The sequence below is a fragment of the Mchenga conophoros genome, linkage group LG12 (assembly GCF_057382185.1).
Source record: "Mchenga conophoros isolate Kocher_MC1m ecotype Shallow Benthic linkage group LG12, M_conophoros_male_GT1.1, whole genome shotgun sequence".
Taxonomy (NCBI): Eukaryota; Metazoa; Chordata; class Actinopteri; order Cichliformes; family Cichlidae; genus Mchenga; species Mchenga conophoros.
In genome coordinates, this window is record NC_140537.1 from 36971833 (window position 1) to 36993816 (window position 21984).

Here is a 21984-nt window from a genome sequence, read left to right on the forward strand (position 1 = left end):
GTTTTTTCACGGGGCACAGCTAAACCCGGCGCAGAGACAGAGCAGGCATATGTGCCTTTTGAAAATGTGGAATGATTTTTAAACTTCTCATTAAATTTCTTCTCAGCAGCTGCCTCACAAAGTCTTCATATTGAGATAACGCAGAAACTTTTTCCTGCTATACATAGATTTTTGTCAACAAAGGCACCTTTCATAATAAAAGCCAGAAAAAAAATCGCGGTACTGTTTGGTGATTGATTGCTCGCTGCCTCTGTCATCCTCTTTGAGGCTCTGTCAATAATTTTGTGTCCACGCTCCGCTAAGCTTTGCCTGTCAGTTACAGAGAGAAGAAGAAAAATCCATGTCTATGAACTGAACACAAGCCAACAACGCTGGCGTCAAAGCTCAGACGTCCTCGGGTTAACACGTTATACGGTTATTAGCAGGACACCAGACGACACACACGAAGCATAAAGAAGACAATTTATTCTGGTGGGCGGAGCCAGACATTTTCATCATGTTGGCACTTGGCTGTAAATAATAAGATATTTTAAATATAAAGTGTCTCAACAGATTGGGGTGCTTTAGGGGAAATTCTGGGGTCTCCTCTCTGTCACACTGCATGAATTAGGTTAATTATTCTGTTATTACCTTCAGCCTGCCTGTTCTGACTCTAAAACAGGATTTGTTGTGCTTGCTCACAGATCGTTGGCTTCCTCTTCATATATTTCTTGCTGGTTTTCTATCTTATGATATAACATACACTGACGTTACTGTTGTTGTGAGTGTAGACAACACTAAATAAGATGAATGCATGCTGAGGACAAACAGAGTATGAAATATGGGGCAGATAGAGCAACCATGTAGCTCTTTACAGTTTGGCTACTGAGCTGTAAAATGCAATTTGCTCACTGGGCTGTGATTGATTTGACGTTTCTGACACTGCACCGCCAACAAACAGCCTGCTTGTCTCCTTTATACGTTTCCAAGAGTCAAAATTATGGAGGAACATTAAGATGTGCCAAACTCATTCTCCTAATTTTGGTGGCGTTCCCATCCATCCGTCTGTGCTGCAGGACATCACAACTGCGTCTGACCCCACTGCTCCAGCATCCGACTGTCGGGTCTTACTGAGAATTTATTTACTCATCCACCCCAAAATCTCTGAGCAAATGTATGTAGCTGAGGAGGTTGTTGTTTAATAAAGCTTTTAATAAAACATTTCCCAATTTTAACTTAACTCTTATATTTTGTGATTTATTCTTTTTTTTTTTTTTTTTTTACGCATCCCAGGTGGAGCTCTGGAGTCGTGATTGTCAGCACCCATGCGGAGTACTGTGCAGGTTTATGAACTCACTGGATGTATCGCTTCAGCTCCTGCCCGCTGCACATTGACCAGTGGTATCGATGGAAGGCCGCCTGCACCAGTGGGGCCATCACGCTTCCCATCGCCGTTTCGTCCCCACAGCGGTTGCCTTGGCCATCGTGCTCCATGCCCAACCTGCTCTCACAGGCAGAGACAAACCATAAATTACAAAACAGCAGAACAGCAATACAAGATAAACCTCGACGACAAGGATTTCATTATTTTTTACAACTTCAATTCATAAAACAAGTGGAAAGGTCAGAGCTAGGGCTGCCACAATTAGTCGACTAGTCACGATTAGTCGACTATCAAAATCGTCGACGACTGATTTAATAGTCGACGCGTCGTTTGAAGCTTTGTAAGATCCCAAAAGACGCAGGAATAAGTAGTAGGATTTAAGAGTGTAATAACGGACTGAAACAGAAGATGGCAGCACTGCATGGACAAGGATGCCAGCTGCCGTTAAACCCCGAAGAAGAAGAAGCAGCAGTGTCCCAGAATTCATAGCGCCGTTTCCAACAATGGCGGCAGCTAGTTAGTTTTAATGTTACTCTTATTATTCTTTCTGGGTCACAAAATAAACGTTTAACATATGTTCAGGCGAGAATGTAGCTGTGTAAACCTCAAATATCGGCTCAGTTTATCAGGACACCACATATTTTCAAAAGCGCTCCGACGTTTTCGGAGACATCTGTTACCCACTAGCTCGATAGCGAGCCGGGGGCTAGGCTCACTAGTGCCCCGAGACCCACCGCTGTCTTTCGCTACTCAGGTTAAACATGATATATGAGTCACTTAGATAACTTCAAAATGTTATTGTTTGGCTTTTTTCAGTATTTTATTTGTTCCTGAGTAAATCGGTTTGGCTGAGATTAAAGTTATAGTTTTTACACAGCTGAATAAACGTCAAGCAGACAGCTGATTATCAGAAGTGTGAGATGCTCAGAATATACTCCAGTGTCCTGTTATATTTTAGATAGCAAGGAGTTTATTAAACTTCACCGAGACAATCTGCAAACTTCATTAAAATTTAATAAACTATCATCTTGTCTTTATTTTTAGTTTGCACAGACCTTAAACACTTCAAGCTGTAAGCTAATGATAGTTATATAAGAGCAGATGCTGCTGGTGCAATAAGCTGTACGTTTTACGTCCAATGGATGATGATCTGATTAGTCGACTAATCGCAAAAATAATCTGTGACTAGTCGACTATCAAAATAATCGTTTGTGGCAGCCCTAGTCAGAGCTATAAAATAACCTTTAACAGCAAACCAAACAATAAAGATTCACACGGCTTTTGCGAATTGTACTTTAAATCTGCTGAAACTGAGGCATCTTACAGACGCATTTACATTCACAGCAATGCTGCAGTGTCAACATCTTTATTATCATCTCCACCGTCTCACATGACTTTAAAATATCCTATTAACGATGATTCTTTCAAACGTAGTCATGCTTTTAGCTTTTTACTTTTATCTGACATAGCAGGAGTGTTAGTACTTTAATCCAGTCAAGTTCAAACGTTCCAAATCAGACAGACCTGCTTCTTCAGTGTTCACAGTAACGCCCACCATAACTGATGAGATATGTTTTTGTAAGTATGAATGCTTTAAAAAAAAAAAAATCACATGATCACATGCCATTGCTTATTTTTACACGTGTAGTTTTGCATAGAGCACAGAGCCTGGTGTCTTTAACGGGTTTCAGCTGATTGTATGTTACATGTGACTTCCTTTGGTCATGGCTCCAGAATGATGGTCCCAGCTCACACAGTGAGAGAGGATCAGCTGATTCGGTCTTTTCAAAGATGGAAACAAACTGACAGTGTCACACTGTCAGAATTCTGTGATGATCATCTGGAAATGTCAGCACCACCATGACCTCCACCTAACCACCCAACACAAACGCTAGAAACAGCATACTCCATAAATAATATGTACAAAGCAAATAATGCTTGGTGCTAATGAACCTGCTGAATCCTGTGTCCTTACTGTTTAGATGAGTCTGTTACATTCATCCCGTGACCGCAGATAACTTTACCGAGTGATGGCGTGGCCTGCTGCTTTAGTTTCTCCCTTTAATCAGAGGAGACAGGCCTCCCACTGGTGATGTTCAGTCTTGTACTTCAGTGCAGTCTTTTTGTGAAAGTACTTTTCTTTGAGCTCTTTTTTGGAGCAGGGGTTTGTTGGATTAGTTTTTTTTGCACATGGATTTTGGCAGCTGTCCCGTATTAGATCCATGAATGGAAATCAGTATGTGTTACACTTGGAGATCGTGGAAATTCTTTTTAAGAGAGAATAGAAATAAACCCAGGTACCGTGTGAGCATCCTAACATACACATGATAGGTTCATTTACAGCTGAAGGAAATGTTCATTTTATGACTTCTAGCTAAAGTGAAACATCCATCATCAGACAGTGATGGTCTGCTTTGCCTTCACACAGCTGACTGCAGCCACACTGAAAACCACATTTCCTGCTGTTTGGTTTGCGTCAGACTCCGAGTGAAAAGCTTTCACACCGTCTCAGACAAATCAAACCAAAGAGGCAAACAGATCAGAGCAAATCAGCAATGATTCAGGCAGGTTAGATCGGAAACTCTCAGGAATCAACCCTTCCATCTATGGGCAACTTTTAAATGCAAAATTTTATTTCAGTGCAGCAGGAGGCAGAAAACAGGAGGGAGACAACGACAACTGGAAATAAAAGTATATAGAGTCCATTTTTTGTAACTGCAGATGAATCCTAAAATCCTGTTCAGGGTGTTAGAAAGAGCACCTAACACAGAGCTGTCACTAGAGATGAAAATATGTTCTTCTTCAGAGCTTACTTCACACATTCTTCATCAGCAGTTGGAAACTAGGTGTCAAAATAAAAAAATACTAAACTCAAAAGCTGATATTTAGTAGCTGGAAGCTGAACGGCACATGTTTACTATTTTATTCAACTCACTGAAAGCTGTAGCTGCGTTTACATCATGATGCTGTACGTTATTGTCCCGCCTGACACCAAATGAAGTTAAATGGTCAGACCTGAACGCCGGGTGATGATCTCTGCATAACACTGCCCCTCTTTTGCACCGAATACATGTGCAGGCAATGACGCAAACTCTGTTACAATCGCTCACTCTCAAAGCATTCGTGGTGCAGCACTTGTTTGCAGATGCAAAAGTGACAGAAGTTGTTGCACAGTGACCTTGTTCACATGGTCAGCCGCTGAGGGAAGCGGTAATGATTGCCGCATTGTTTAGTGTTGAAAGGATGCAGAAATTGTCATTGGAAAGGTGTGGGAAGAGGCACAGCGGTGTGCTCGTCACCTACAGCTCACGTCACACAGGATCTTGCACAGGTTAATGACAGAGTTGCAGCAGACGTATGCGCTCAGTCTCATTTTAACACAATGTGCAGACTGAGTCTGGCTGATGTAATCGTCGACGGCAACACACCCGCCTTTTTAAGAAACTTGACTTGATGCTTACTTTCTTATTTCGCAGCAACATCCTCTGAGGATCTTGGCCTAAACTTTACTGGAAAAACTCGATGTGGCAGGATATACTGGGTGTGCATTCTAATAGGCTTCATTTCTAAAAACCTCCAATGGTGCTGGAAACATCGATGTCTCTACTACTGTACATGACATCTGAACTATGGAAACAGGTTAATTAAAATAAATTGAGTTCATGTTCTTGGGTTCCTTCTACTTTAAGGTCGTTCGGGGCCACAGAATGGAAGCTGAAGTGAGGAGGCAGGATATAATGAAGCCCAGCATTTACTGTAACTGAGCGCATGTTCAATGAGCCCAGTCTGTTTCCACACCTCTAATTACATGAAGCATGTCCTTCAGAGGTGCTCAGAGTGGACGGCCACAGCTCACTGGCCACTTTAAAAGTAGAGCAGCGTGTTGATGGTAAATGGACTGATTCTTATATAGTGCGTCTCTGCTCTACCTCAGCCCTCAGACATTATACGAGCACTTTTTCCTCAGCTTTGTCTGCCTAAGTGATTTTTTTGTAACGTTCACACTGAGGTTAGTATGTTGTCCAAGAATACTCTGGCATCCAGCCTGGATAAGCCAGGGACCAAACCGCAAACCTTCCAATTAGTAAATGACCTGCTCCACCTCCTGAGCTACAGCCGTGCTGTGAAGGTGTATTGGAAGGACTGCTGCAGCAATGCTCACACACAGATCAATAAGGCGAGAGGTGGGGTGCACCCTGGGCAGGTTCCTGTTTCTGCCACAGCGCTCACAGAGAGACACAAAACCTAAAACTAATTTAGAATCACCAATTAACCTGAGTCCACAGAAACGACGGACAGATGGTGGATTCAAACCCACCACCCCGGTGGTCCTGGGTTTCTGCAGCAAGGCACCAACTTTAAAATACTGCCAACATATAAACTTGTTCATTCAGAAGCTTAAGTACTTTACTTCTATAAATTCACAGTTTGTGAGCAAAGGTTTAAGGTTGTCATTCAACACTCCTCTCCTGCCCACATCAACATTGAAGGAGCTCTCGATTGCTGAAACCATTTCTCCGTCTATAAAGGCTTTTAAAAATCTTCCCCTAATTGATATGTGCATATCTGTGATATATCTCAGGACTATACCGATCCTTGCACAGTCTGTAGGGCTTAAAAATCACCATCATCCTGCCTCTGCCTCGTGCTGCTGTTCCCTTCTCTTCAGCTCCAGATGCTTTCAGCATGTTTAAATTGATTTTTTCCCTCCATTGGGAATTAATCTTTGACGGTAAATTAAATACCTCAGTATTTGCCCTCTAGGCTCTTCTCTCAGAACCAGAAAGCTGTGGGTGTGTACTGCACAGCTGCTGGTTTCCACACTGCTTTAATCTGTTTTATTTTCTCAGAGCATCTATCGATCCCCGGACATCCCTGCTCACTAGGCCTGCTTCGTTTGCACAGTCGGAGGATTTCATGCTGTGCCCTGGGACATCTCATTGTGAAGGACCCTCGCCATCTGCGCTGGGTTTCAAAAAGCTTCTGTTCCTGCTGAATACCTCCGTTCTCCACGCTATAATCCAGTCTCCCTTTCATTCTTAATATGTTCAAACAAAACCCGCATCATGTACCTTTGTTATTGATCATTTCAAACTCCCGTCTCATGACTGCTTCATCTGTAAAATCACCTGATGCTTTTCAACAATACTGATATATCGCTCTGAGCGTTTCTGATAATCTCTTAAATCTACCGTCTTTTTTCTATCCTGTCCAACTGGACTCAGTCCACTCCAGAACCAGTTTCTGTACCCAGCTGGCAGACAAATATTTGCTCTTTGTTGACAGTCTCTCCCGCTGCGTTTATTTCAAATTTCAGAACTCGCAACAAAAGCTCCACAGGAGACGTGGAAACAGCTTGAAAGAGCAGGAAAGTGGAAAATTAGCCTGCTCAGTGTTCTGTTTCACACTGTAGTCCAAGTTTCACCGCACTGCAACCTCTCATGTGAAGACTTCAACTCTGACTATATCACATGGATTAAACTACAGCGCATATTAACCCGAAGGTTTAGGCTTCACACATTCAAGAGACTGTGTTTCAGATGTCTCTTGTTTAACGGCAGACTACAGGAAGAAAGCATGTTTAAGCTGCAGAGGAGTGTTTCCTGTGTGTGCAGAGTCGGTGTTGTTGGTGAGTTTGAATGTTTCCTCTGCCTGTAGCAGACAGTTATCATTCGGGGGGGGGGGGTCGTTCCTCATTGCTGAAGGGTAGTATGGGCTAATGCATTTCTACATTAGCTGACAGGTGGGTGGGCCATGCAGTTTTCAACAGTAACATATGAGGTTGAGACGCCTGTTTTTTACCTTCATATTCACCTTCTGTTCGGTTCAGGCATCACATGACTTGTTTAGGGTTTCAGAAAAGATTGTGGTTTGTGTACAAATGACAAATTATAAAGACCAATTTGATATTCGCCACAGGACTTTTGTTTCAGCCCTTCTTTTTTTCTTTTTCCAGAATATCTTTTCCCACCACTTCTTTTCATCAGTATTTATCATTCAGCAGCACAGGAGCCATCAGGGATGGTGCGACCTTGGCTATTTTCTGTAGCTACAATTTACAAATCTCCCATAAACACCTTACATGTAAGACACCAACTGTTCTGGAAGCCACAAACACGCATATGCATGTGCATGCACTCCCTCACACACACACAATATATAATTTTAGTATTAATTACAAAAACGACCACGTTGTGAGTTTCTTTCTCTATTTTTTTACATTTGTTTTTAAACTCCACACTCAGAGTTTGGACATTTGGAAATGTGCAGAGATTTCATTACAGCGCTCCAGCTTCATTTGATTGGTCGGTTTGTTTACACAGACAAAAAAAATCTTTATTGATGCTACGATAAAATTAACGCCACTTTTCAAAGCAGCTATTCCAGGTGATTTGGACACACCAACCAAACATGAAGCTAAACGCAGCTTATCCACTGTGCAGTCTGTTATTGTGCATTTACTCAATATGTGCTTAATTCTGCCTTTCAGAGAACGGCAGGTTTTAATAACTTTTTAATGCTTCCAGCTGATGTGAGTTTGTTTATCCTTATTTCATATGTTGCAGGAAATGTGGAGAAAAGGAGAAGATAATGAACAAGGGCTGAGTTCATGGACACATGCTTAGTAAACAACCTCTGGCATTTTGTCCAAAGATGAAAACGAGGAACTCACACGTGTCCGGTCTCATGAGCCACAACAAAGGCGGAGGAGAAGCCGTCTTCGTGGTTCAGGGTGCAGCTCCGGACTGGGTGGCACATTCCTGTGACCGGAGCGTAACCTGCCGGGAGAAACGATGAATGTTACCACAACAAATACAAAGATGAGGACGCTGAAAACAAAACGTCTCCTCGCATCTCAATGAAAGGCGTCAGGGGAAAATGTTGTGTGGAAAAGTATATTAAAAAAATTAAACAAGTTAAAAATGGAAATTTATTCTATGAAATGAAACTAATTTTGTGTGAGGATGAAATGCTAATCTTATAACCAAAAACAAAAAGTAATGTTTAAAAAGTTAACTGTGCATTATCTGCCAGAAGAGAACAATAAAAATATTATCAATGAACATTTCTTTATCATGCTGAGTCATCTTCATAGTTCCTACAATAACAAAACATGTTTTCATCTGTAATCTTTTCACTTTATAACTGCAGTTTGTTTTAGCTACAACGACATCATCCAAGATCTCGACTGCTGACCACAAACCAAGGAGCAGTGCGGTGATTAAGCACAGACGGATGGACATTATGAGACCACAAGTGACAAATATGTGCAACAAATGATGCTGTGCTGAGGGCTCGAGTGAGACGTAGAGCCATTTACATACAGAGGAGGGATACTTTATGTAGGACAGATCTGTATGCATCTCGGCCCATCTCTACGTTTAAACGTGTCACGTGTGTCACGTGTGCACATCAGTGATACGTGTTGCCACTAGGGGTGCAACGATATTCGTATCGATATTGAACCGTTCGATACAGTGCTTTCGGTTCGGTACGCATATGTATCGAACAATACAACATTTGTAATTTATTTTATCAATTTTCCTTCTGACGATGCTGTCTGTGTTGAGCGCTCAGTGAATCTGTGTTCGACTACTCCGCCTAGGTTGCACTGTCCAGCGCAGATCCACTGAGCGCTCAACACAGACAGCATAGTCAGAAGGAAGAGCGCAGGGCACCTCCCCCACCCTCATTCAGTTCTGGCGTTTGGAATTATTTTGGTTTTCATGTGATGTATGACCCTGAAGGTAAGCGAGTCATGGACTAAAGTAAAACAGTATGTTGGATGTGCCATGCAATGCTCAATTACATTGGTGTGAACTAGTGTGCTAGCGCAGTTAACTCGTTAACGTGTTGGCCGTCTAGCCCCATGCACGGAGCAATCGGCGGTAGCTCGTTAACGGAGATTTGCCGTGTTGTGGCGTTAAGGTCATTTCAACGAGATTAACCTGAAAGCACTAGTGGGAACACAACGAATATGACTGCACATTTACACCGACATCATCCTAGTGCAAAGACAAGTGGAAGCAGACAAAAACAACAAGCATGCTACTAACTTTAGCCGAGTCATTTAGACAGCTGTTAGCACATGATTCTCCTTATGCTGCTGAGAATATAGCCCAGAAGAAGCGGATAGTATAGCTTTTGTTTTGGAAAGAGACATTTCTCTGTAATAAACTCTCTTTTCCAAAGATGAGTGATTCCTCAATCAGATACAGGGCTTGCAATATCGCTAGCCCGACGTCCCGGAGCTAGCGATTTTTTCAGTCCGGCTACCAAAATCTATCTCTGCCCTGCCCGTCGGGCTATTGTAGGAAAAATATATGTCAATGCTTTTGCATTCTTTCAGAAATGTAGCTGGGTAATTATGTCATTGGCATCGGTGAGCCACTGTCAATATGTGACATATTGAAGTCGCGTTTGAATTTGCGCTTGTTTTTTTGCTTTCACTTTGCAATCGTGCGAACTGTGTATAGAGAGCGACAGCACTGATCTGTGAGTGATGATAATTTGTGCACCAATTCCTCTGACATCGTCTTATTAATCGTTAGCTTACTATGCAAACATGACAAGTGAAATCTCCCGCAGCAAGCTTAAACATGTGAGAGGTTGATCGCGCAGAGAATCGCTGAGCTTATGTGAGTGAGTGTGTAAAAGCATTTCAGTTCTGCTGAGCCAAATAAGACAGGTCAGGGTGAAGAAGTGACAGCCAAAGAAAAGCTTATCACAAAACGGAGAAGTTATGACAAATCAGACTATAAGGCAAAAAGAAAGTGCAGCTTTATGGTTTCATGGACAAAAGAATTTCTGTGGCTGCAATATGACGAGCTAAATAACCAGGGCTGCACATAAGTGGTCCGCAGGTGCGCATTCGCTGTCAAAATAAAAAACACGCACAAGGGTTAGGGTTAAATTTAAAAACTGTACTTTTGAGTTAAAATATATATTTATAATTTTAATAAATGACAAATTAAAAATGCATGAACATTTTTTTGTATCGAAAAAATATCAAACCGTGACACCAAAGTATCGAACCGAACCGAACCGTGAATTTTGTGTATCGTTGCACCCCTAGTTGCCACTGCTGCCAAAAGACAATACACATTACACACAGCAGCACAGTGACAGCAGGGGACTTAGGGGATAATTAATGGCGATTATCGCTACTTTTCCATGACTTCCTGCTATAAGCACTGACATCACATGGTCACTGCTAATAACTGGAGCCACAGGCAGCAGCAGTGAGAAGGACCAGCAGGGCCAAAAATAGAATAAATATTCTACTTATTTTTATTGTTTTAATGTCTACACATCCAGTTTAGCTGCAACATCATGAAGGACATGAACTTTGTTTGGAGCCAAACTGCAAGTACTGATTTACAGGAAGTGAACCTCGCACCACAAAGAAAGAAATGACATTAGGAAATATAGATTTTGGCCCAAATGTGCAGCTGGAACATATGATGGTCTGCCCGAAAGCTAAAACGTACCCACTTATCATTACGACACTAGGTTCCAAATCGAAATCAGATTCCTGCCTGCGGACTGATGGATTTCCCCATGCTGTTTGTTTAACTCTTAACAGTGGTACCAAGAGGGAGACACACACACACACACACACACACACACACACACACACACTCTCTCTGTGCCACTTCAGATCAGCACAGTTGACTCTTCATCTGTTATGCCTTCCCAAGGGTGGGATTACCTTGGGAATTGTAGTGGTGCACTTTAGTCCGCAGAGGATTTATAGGCCGAGTGAATGTTCCAGCACTTCCTCGTTCGCCCAGCTGTCACGGTTTAGATGAGCGCGTTAGAAAGTCGGTGAACTCCCAGCAGTCCGGGACCATTTCAAGGCCATTAACCACAGGTAACCTCAACACGCTGGCAACAATAATATTGCGTAGACCTTCATCATCATCATCCACTTATTGCTTTATTACAGCGACAAACTAAAGGACAGCGAACATTCATTAGCAACATGTCCTACAGGATAGCAGCTAGGGTTTGTATCATGTGCTGTTCATTAGTGTTGGTGCATTAATAATGCAATAACTCATGAAGCATAGTTGTTCCTTGTGAAAGAGCGAGTGAGCAAACATGGTAAACTTAATGAGAGCACGCATGCAAGCAGAGCCACCGAGGCAGGGTGTGCGCTAGCACTCAAACAATAATAATAATAACTGCTGTTGTTTTGTTTTGCCCCTGATGAACACTTAAAGTCAAGTGGACCCTCAAAGCTGTTTTCTAAGAATGGCCTCTCTTTTTGTGCATATAAATCAAATCTAAATCAGAACCCAGAGCAGCTTTGTTGATTACTCCTCTCACTTTGTTTTTATTTAATCAGACATCGCGGGCATTTCCATGGCTGCAGGTCCCCCGAGTGCTGAACTGAAATCTCTGGATTACAAATACGGTGAGGAGGATAGAGAGGGATCAGCGTTTTATCGGAAATCAAGCTCAGAAATAAACAAACACTTTTCTCCTGACGTTCTTAAACCTTTGACTGCTCATTATTTCTGCTCATGCTGACCATTAAGAAAGAATCTCCAAGTGTTTGTCAAATACATCGGTCTGTAAGGAAAAATGAAATGTGCATTTTGGGATGTTTTTGTTCTGTAATGCTGTACATAAGACACGTCTTTGGAACTGCCTTCTTTCATCTGCACAACACTGGCGTTCATGCATTTGATACGTCCGGGTGAACTTCATGATAATCACAGAAGTGACTCCAACCTAAGCTCCATGACAAGTACTGGCATGGACTAGTAACAGAGGTCACATGTCTGTGAATGCCACCGCTCACATTTTGGACAGATGGTTTCAAAGCAGGGTGAAAGAAGCCATCTACATCCACTGTCAGCGACCATCGTTGAAGAGAGGGCGGGGCTTACGTCACCAACCATACCAGTTAATGTTCTCCTGTCTTGATAGCAAGTATAGCCACGAGGCTTAGAGTTAATGAATTCTTCTACACAACAACAAACCCAGTATCATCGAAGCTGTGGCACAATCAGCACACACAATAATCCTGCTCAGATGAGTGAGGCTCTTACAGATTGTGTCCATGTAGCTCGACTCACATCTCTGATTTTAGGCTGTAATGGACTGAAGGATAACTCAGATCCAATTAAACTGAAATTCCACTTCCAGCTCAGGATGGAGATTGCTTCACACTCTAAGTGGAGTCCTCACACCTTGAGCTCGACTACATCACACTGACTTTCTGTATTTTGACACTCTCTCTACTTTATGCCGGAGAAAAAGAGGCATGTGTGTGTGCTGTTGTGTGAAAGCAGCAGACGACTGGTTGCAGCCACTTCTACCTGGTAATTGCCGGAGTCCAAATGCTGGGAGGACTGGTAAATCCTGAAGTGCTGCTTCATCTGTGCAGCACTCAGGCTGCAGGGAGGTTTGTTTTATTTCACTTGCAACTATATTTCATAATTAACTTTTCTATACGTTTCCTTCTGTTTCATTTCTCCCAAGAATTGTTTAAATGTTACCCTCATTCAGTCACCCATTTGGGGAAAACAACATTAACCCACATCTCACCTGAGATTTATTGCAAAAGTGGGGGAAGTAATTTATAACATTTATACAAACTATTTAGCCTTCACCGAGAGTCCAGATCGGCTGTTTCCATCTTTCCAAGTGACTTTATTATAACTGTGTGTCTCTTGTTTTCAGAGGAAGCCCACAGAGAGATCAGAGTCGGGGTTAAGGTTTCAGGGCTCTGAATGCTGAAGCTTGTACGGTAACGTTCAGGCTCCCAGAGGTGAGCCAGTAAAGCTTAGGTTTAGAAGGACCTGAGAAAACTTTTAGTTAAAAACCTTTGAGTAATCTGTCTTGTGAGTGAGACTAATATGTTAATTAAATGAATGTGAAAAGGTTACAGATCCACTCGAAGGGAGCAGTTCATTCAGTCATCAATCTGATCTGATGTTAAAGAACTAACGGAGCATGAATAACTGAAATAACTCAGAACAGCAAAGAAAGACCAACCAGAGAACGGCTTAAAGCTGACAGTGTTGATGCTCGGAGTCAGTGCAGTAACCACAAACATCGCAAGTGATCCGTTTTTGGCTGCTGGTCTTTTGTGCTGAAGAACTCAATGCAAAGAAAAAGACAACTGACCAAACAGAACATGAGGGAAATTAATTGTTTTCAAAGTATTCACTGAAAAATTGGACAGAAATATTCAAGCTAAGTGGCCAAAAGTTTGCACGAGGACTGGATTTTAATACCGCTCAACAGCTTCCAAACAGAAGCCCAGAAAAGATGCACTGCTGCTGAACTCCAGCTCCAAAGACGTAAATCATCACACCCGTAAGGTGAATCTAAGCTTCCTGCTATTCCAGGAGGAGAATGCTGCTCACAAAGAAGACCGACAGAGAATATGGCGAACAAAACAAACACATCCTGTGTGAACAGATGAGCCCACGAGACTGGGAGTGTAATTGGACACCATCAGGTCTGGAATTATCCAGCAGTAGTCACAGTTCTTCACCCACCCACACCAGCGCCCTCAGTACTGGAAAGAAAACATCAGATCTGAGCTTTGATGGATGGAGAAACATGGACTTAAACCCACTAACAGGGTCGTTATCCACAGAGTGGGCTACAGACAGGGAGCAGCAGCATATTAAGCTTTAAAAGGGACCCGACCCTGCAGGAGACCTAAACAGGTCCCACACTATACAGGGCAGGTTCATCCTGTGGTTGTGCCGTGTCTATTGGAAATATTCACTCACAGTGTGTCTGATATGTTGCACTCCAGTCTTGCCCTCATTTGAGGTGTCAAATGCAAAAACATGCACTGTCATGGCCCAGGGCTAAGCTGAGCAAAGTAAAAACTGTGCACCAAAGGTGAAACTGCCAAACCCCACCAGAGAATATATTCGCTTATTTTGCTCATAAATTCCTGTTAGATCCCAGATGAATGAATCTCACAGCTTCCTGCTACAGAGAGAAGAACTCAAATAAACAGCAACAATCGAGTCGGGGAGGCCTGATCGGACCGCCTGCACCAACAGAGACCGCCTGCTGTTAACAGCACGAGCTCTCATCCCTGTGACGGAGACAGCTTCCTGTCACACTGTGGGCATACAGTGCGAGTTTTTTATTTAGTCTAATGCTTGTTCCAATATAATGGATAAATCTTTGGCCTGAACATAAAACACAGCTTATCAATAACTGTTTCCCAGTGAGCAACAGCACGCTTTGGTTGGATCATCTCCTCTGTCTTCACTCTTTGCTCCCTTTGGACGACCTGTGCAGCCTCTGGGTGCAGGTATCGCCTCATGCACCAGTACTGACACGGACTCTAGTCAAATGCAAAGCTAGTGAAAAAATAGTCAGAAAAGATGAAAAATAATAATTTCATGTGTGATTTGTAGCCTAGTGTAGCAAGTGTATATTTAATTCACTTCTATTCTACTTAGATATGTGGAATTTTAACCTGCAAAGCTTCGCTACCATCGGCTCCACATCGATGTATCGATGGACTTCCCGTGACACGCCTCCTGCAGCTCATCCTCAAAGACCTACTCCAAGACCTAACAGCACTAAGATCGCCTCCACTCGCCTAACAACGCCGTCTCTCCCTATAACTGGAAAGCTGGATTGGCACCAGCCTTTCTTCCAGCACCATAAAAGGTGCAAATAGATTTAACTTTGTTCGACCAGGAAAGTGTTGAGATTTAAAATGTCTTTTGTGAGCATGTCCTGACCAAGAAACAGCTGCTAAATCAGCAGCCTGACATAACAGCGTACAAACGAATACGAAAAGCAAAATACACGGACAGTAAAGATGGGAGCACATCAGGATGCAGAAGGACGAAACAGAGCATCTAACCTGAGCATGCAGTGTGCTGTGATCAGCACCTGACTGACAGAATCAGTGAAACCATTAAAGAGAGCCGTCCTTACATATGAATCTATAACACATTTCCACAATCAAGCGCAGACCAAATGTCTCTGCCGTTGCATTCACTTGCAAATAAAACGTCTGCTGCAGCTTCTGTAGCAAATAAACGAAGAATACAGCAAGTGGAGGCTTTTAATAGTGCTGACTTTGGGCATTTGGCTGCTTTCACTGCTGAAGTTTGGCTGCTATAGAGAAAATAAAAGGAGGGAGGAGAAGTCGATATCTGGCAGACACTGGAAATTGCTTCCCCCCCCCCGTCTTTCAAATCAGCCTCAGCAACAAGAGTAAAAGTGCCAAAAAAGTAGCACAAAGGGAGAGTCCACCCTTTCTGTGCGTCATAGCAGTAATAACGAGGCTTTTCATTGTTTTCTCTTCTCGGTGCCTCTTTGTGAATCATTTCAGTCAATTTAACTCAAGCAACTGGGGCACAAACAGAGAATCTGGAGTGAATTCACACGTAAGACGTGTTTCCTAAATGTTGAATTTGCAGAACGAACGCTTCAAAACTTTTTTTTCTGCTCTCACTGACAAGTTGCACATTTTGCAACACAGAAAGCTGACTGGTGTGTATCGTGATGGGTAATCTCCCTCCGGGGCCTTACCCTGCATCCCTGTGGGGCCGAAGCCTTGGCGAGTGAGGAAAATTGCGTGGTCGTGGTGTTCGGCGTGATCGGGATCGCCTTTCTGCTGCACAAAGGCCCAGCGGCACACGTTCTCCAGGCTCCGCGATGGGTTGCCTCTCTCAATGAGGCTGATGGACTGAGAGGAAAAAGGAGAGAGAAATGCGGATGCAAATGAACATGTTGGTACTCTGGCAGCAGCCTGTAATTACTCAGACTGTGAAGCAGGAATAGTATGTGGAAGCCCTGGGCTGAAAACGAGAGGATAGCGAGCTGAAGGAGTCGTGGCGAACATAAATCACCTAAGTGCCACTGCTGATTACAGCGAGCAAATGGAAATGTGCGTTTTGACACTGTGTGTAAAAGTGAGTTAGACTAGGTGACCTCTGCAGTCTGCACACATTTTCATCTCTATTTCACTCCTCTGTCATAAAAGGGAATGTCACCTGCAAAAAGAAGTTTAAGAATTAAAAAAAAGCAACGGAAAAGGACGCGGGGACTCACCTTGGCATACCCCAGCATAATCATCCTGACCAGAACCACGTTGATGTGGACTCCCAGAGACTCGTCATGGTAAATCTCATTCACCTGAGGTGCAGGGGGACAAACAACACTTTTAAGGAATCGGAAATCTGAAATTTAAGGTAAATCTCAGTTCTAAATCCGACTCATTAGAGTGAAACAGGTTATTCCTCACGACTCCCTCCACGAACGTCTGTAATCAAAGAGACCAGGTAAATATGAACAATATGAACAATAGGAGGGAGCAGCTTGTTATCTTAGTTTTGATATTTGCAAGAAACAAAAACATCACGCTTTGGATATGATGGTGCCTTCAGCCTGCACAGCCGCTACTAGTCAATAAAAGAGAGATTATGACTTGATATGGAAATGTGCTTATGCATGTTGTCTCTGTATTTAGATAGATAAAAACTCAACTCTTCATGGGAATGATTTCCTGTAAAGAGCTCCGGAGAAACCAAGCACTGAGCACGTGACAAAGTCGTTTAGTATTCAACCCGTCTTGGTTTCCTGCAGCCTCGGAAGTAATGTAAAGAGAAGCGAATGAGTCAGTGAAGCAGGCTGGTGAAGGACTCTCCACAGGCAGCCTGACTAATGTTTTCTATCGATTTGAATCTGAATGAAACAGTGAAGTGAGACTTGTGCACACAAGCTTTCTATTTTAGCAGTCAACACCATTATCATCTGCAGACATGCATGTTTGTTCAGACAAAGGCATCGCATCTCCTCCGTATCTGCAGGTGTGTGAGATATCAAAAATGCACAAATGCATTTCCTGTTTAAATTATATCCATGTTCACTTATCCTCATGAGGCGTGAATAGCAAAGACAGTTACGTTTTACAATATTAATGCATGAAGACTTTGCAGGACTGCTTGATAGCTGCAGAGCTACAGTTAGCAGAGGACACTGTGACAGTCCACCACCCATTTTCCTTTAATTTAAAGTCATTATAGTCCTGTCCCACTTATGCATACATATTATGCAATTAATTTAATGCTGAATATATGACATGATGCCACGCGTGACACAAATTGCCAGTTTCGATTGACTTTGGGGGCCATATGCATGTATTGGTGCTTTGAAGGAGGATTTTGATGTTCTGACGTCCCGTGCACTTTGATTGGGTCATAATAGTGAGAAGTGTGAGATTGTCAAGCCCACAGTGTTCACATGCAAAACATTTAATCGGACATTATTATTTGGCTGGAAACTGAGCGGCAGATGAATGAGCCAGTGACGGTCACCTATGAATGGAAGCAGCTGCAGCAAGCACACTTCCTCTGCTGAACAAAGCCAACTCTGTGCACTTAATTACTGTGGTCATTCTTTTGATATTAATGAGAATCATTCTGCATTTTCAAACTTGTATACTAGATACTACAAACATATTTGTAGATGGCAAAAAAGATCCGTTTACGTAGTTGTGATGGTGACCAGAACGAATGTGTGAAAATGAAGAAGATTGGATCATGGGGGTAGATTTAAGGGACCAATATTTAAAATACATCCATTTGTCTAAAATGTGAACGAATCCTTATTCAAGAAATCTACTGTAAATATTACTCAGAGGTGCCCGTTTCTCCTCCTACAGTGGGTCTTTTTTACTCCTAAAACATACACTCACTGTCCACTTCACTACACATGTCCTCAACTGCTTATTTACCCAAATATCTAATTAGCCAATCACACGGCATCAACTCAGTGCCTTTGGGCATGTAGACATGATCGAAACAACATGAAGGTCAAACTGAGCATCAGAATGAGGAAGAAAGGTGATTTCAGTGACTTTGAACATGGCATGATTGGTGCTGGTCTGAGTATTTGAGAAACTGCTGATCTGCTGATCCAACAAAAACATCTCTGGGTTTATAGGGAGCAGTTCAAAACAAGAAGATATCCAGCGAGCAGCAGCTCTCTGGGTGAAAATGTTTTATTGATGCCAGACGTCAAGGCCGAACGGGGCCGGCTGTTTTTGGCTTAATAGGAAGGAAACAGCAACTCAAAAACCACTTATTAACAATAATGTGGTTTGATGTGTTGTGCATTCATCTCTGAGTGCACGACACATCAAGAGGCTACTGCAGCACGGCACTGTACCAGGGGCCACTCCTGTCAGCAAAGACCAGGAAACAGCTGGCTCACCAAAACTGGGCAGCAGAGGTTTAGAAAATTGTGCCCGATTTCATGAGTCTTGATTTCTACTGTGACATGTAGGCTCACAGTTTTGGAGTAAACAACAAGAAAGCATTCAGCCGCTCTGCCGCGTATCGATGGTTCAGGCCTTTAGATATAATGTCAGGGATGTTTTCTTAGCATATTTTGGACCCCTTAGTACCAACTGGGAATTGTTAAAGGACACGGCCTGTATGGAGTATTGACTGTGTCCATCCCTTTATGATGTACCATCTAACATGGTTGTAATGCACCGCGTCACAAAGCTCAAATTATCTCAAGCTGGTATCTTGAACATGATGACGTTCGGCACCTTTGAGATGGGACAGAGGGATCTGCAGATCTGGAGCAGCATCTGGCTGATGCTAGCACGTCAATATCGTCCAGATTCTCTGAGGAATGTTTTGAGCACCTTGTTGAATCTGTGCCATGAAGGATTAAGGACGTACTGAAGGTGAAATGCAAGTATTAGCAAGGTGTAACTAACGAAGTGGCCGTGAGTGTAAATATGAATGGTGATTTTCCACAACCACTGAATGTTTTGTGGTAAATATAATTAGCCCCGCATCACCACCAACACCAACGTGTCATGATCATAGTACCGACTACACAGCATCTCCTCCTCTCCTGTGGCATCGAGGCAGGGAGGAGAAAAACGAGGACAAGGTGCAATATTGGAGAGTAATTAAAGCGTTTTGCACAGTTTTCCTAAATATCTATATATAAACGATCGCTGTGTGCTGAAACACACTGAGCAATGGAAGCCACTGGGTCCAGTTACTTAAAATAAATCCATCTGAACAGGTGCCACATGCATATTTAAGCAGTTCACTTCAAACAACAAAAATATTCTGACACAGACAAAACTGCCAAATTGTTCCGGTCTGACTCTCACGTCTGGATCCAGGCGAAAACAAAAAGTGGACAGGAGAGTGAATCACGTCTGCAGGAGTTCACAGCAGGAATGAAGTCAACGTGTTGTGACTAAGCTCATGTTTCCATACTGTCGTGAATATTCGATTCTGCTGGCACAAGGAAGGTCCCCAATTCACAATTAGGAGAGAGGATTTGTCACTGCTTGGCTGCACAACAGAGGGACAAAACCCAAATAAGACGTGACTCACAAACAGGACAAATTCATCACGAGCCAGCGAACTCTAGCGCTAATCCCAGCACCAGGACACCTGACAAACATTTTTACTAGTCTGGTGTGATGACCCCCCTGAGGAAAAAAGGTACCACTTAAAAGTTTATCTACAGTGTCAATACACTAAGTGTGTTCTCTAAAATGCTAAATTCTGCTTTCATTGCAGCGGATGCTAACAAACTTGATGGCAGGGAAACTGTCAGCATTTTGAGTTCATTGTGTTCTTGAGATTTTAATGAGTTTGCTTATATTTCCAGTTCATGGTTTCCTGTATGTGAAATTCCTCTCGTGTCTGTGAGTCTGTAGTCTTATCTGTGTCTCCGTCTCCTCGTCCTTTGTGTGTGTCTCCCTTCCTCAGTTTCTTCCCCTCGGTCCCTGGGTCAAGCCCGCGTGTCTTAGCCTGCATCTTAGTGTGTTTCCTGTTTTATTTTGACAGTCGCTCGTCCCAGGTTCAGGGGGTTTAGTTTTGCTTCCCCTGTGTCACTATGTCTGATTCGTCCCAGCTGTGTTCCCGTCTGTTTCCGCTTCTTCTAATGACCCTGTGTAGCGTAGCGTAGCGTAGCGTAGCGTAGTGTAAGGTTTTATTGTGGGAAATTATTTGGGTCACGAAAAAAAGTTACAAGCAGCAAAAATTAAGAAAAACAATAGAAAAGAATGAGATAAAACAGAATAACATACTATGTTGCATCGGACAGTATTGCACAATATTGCACATAAGAGAGACATCTCTAAGACTTAATTTAAAAGTTACGAGAAAACAAAGGGGAAATAAGTAAGAGTAAGAGTAAGAGCTGCTGTAACATGCTGCCACACACGGAGGTCGTCTGTTCATTTCGGGTCATGTTCAGGTTTTTCGATGCTTAAGGTTCTACGTCCGTAGTGTTTAGTATTTCAGTTCTCAGGTTGGTTCTCGTCCTTGTTCTTCTGCCTTTTGTTTGTATTTTTCGTGCAGCCTAAATAAACGGCCGTTCCTGCCTCGAGTGTCTGATTTTGGGTACAAACACAAGGTGCAGACAAATAATTTCACTCACTACTTTATCCAAATACAAACTGACCAAAGAGTTTCACCTCCTGGAATTACCATTTATTTTCACCACCTCCCGTGATCCTTATGTGCGTCACGGGGGGGTAGAGCCTATCCCTATGTGCAGTTTAGAGTTACCAGTTAACCTATCTGCACCAACTGCACGTGTTTGGATTATGCCAGAGAAATGCAATTAAAATACATTTTTCTAAAATATTGATGGTAATCTTAATTTTGCAGAGCACTTCTCGTGTAACATGACAACTGGAAAAAGAACATACATGTTACTGAACAAACTCTGCACGTGCCCATCATGCAGCTTTCACCGCTGTTGTTTTGTCACCAACTGATTGACTGCACGGTGAGCACCAATCGAATCAGTGAACAGGTCAACATCTTGCCATCTTTCTCTCTGACATGTTACATGAGAAGTGCCAATTAGCAGAGCATGAGGACCAAAGTCACAGGCAGTGGGCCTCATTTTCTTTGGGCCAGTGATTTCTCACTGAGCTCATCTGCCACATTACACAATAAGTCAGTGCTCTCCACTCAGGACAGAAGAGGTGGAGAAAAACATTTCCCGGCAGCGTATCATCACGTTAAACTGTCCCCAGAGCATCCTTTTTGCTTTGTCGACTTCTTGAGGCGATGCAGCGCTGGACGAGCAGGACCACTCCCTGCTGCTCCTTTGCATTTGTCACTCCTTGGGACTTTATGAATAACAGTCTAGGTGAATGTGAGCCGCATCACAGATGGGAGCTTCGAAATGAAGACAGATAAATGCTGCTGATCCTGAATGTGTATCTACTAGCAAAGCAGCTTTGCTTTGCTTGCAGTAGCTGCACTGTGAGCCTCTCCTTCAGGGAGAGCTGAAATCACACCATATGTGATCCAACACACTGAGCTGCTCGCTCTCAAAGACTCATCCCAGCGCTATGACTTCCTAACAGCTTCCTCCACATAGATGCAGCAGGACTCACTTCATCTCATCGTATGCTGTCACTGGGGCTGCACAATTAGTCACATTTTAATCTCGTTCATAATTTTTGGCTTCTTGCAATTAAATGAACATTGAGTGATATTGAATAAGCATGCTTCACCAAGAGTGACTCAAGCCCTAAATCACCACCTGATGGTGTTTCTGTTTGTGTATGTGGCTGTCGCCCACACCACGTGGATGCACAACACTACATTAAAAAC

At 42.9% G+C, this 21984-nt stretch overlaps 1 protein-coding gene across 2 annotated transcripts in view; it reads right to left on the reverse strand.

Moving 5' to 3' along the window:
• adamts3 (ADAM metallopeptidase with thrombospondin type 1 motif, 3) overlaps window positions 1–21984 on the reverse strand; it is a 136466-nt gene that overhangs the window by 45760 nt on the left and 68722 nt on the right. For both annotated transcript variants that reach the window (XM_085295590.1, XM_085295591.1), the window contains exons 6-9: window positions 16421–16504; window positions 15899–16055; window positions 8037–8142; window positions 1337–1480 (exon numbers count right to left, since the gene is read on the reverse strand). In XM_085295590.1, the coding sequence (XP_085151716.1) occupies window positions 1337–1480; window positions 8037–8142; window positions 15899–16055; window positions 16421–16504 (491 nt within the window). The remainder of the gene's footprint in view (window positions 1–1336; window positions 1481–8036; window positions 8143–15898; window positions 16056–16420; window positions 16505–21984) is intronic.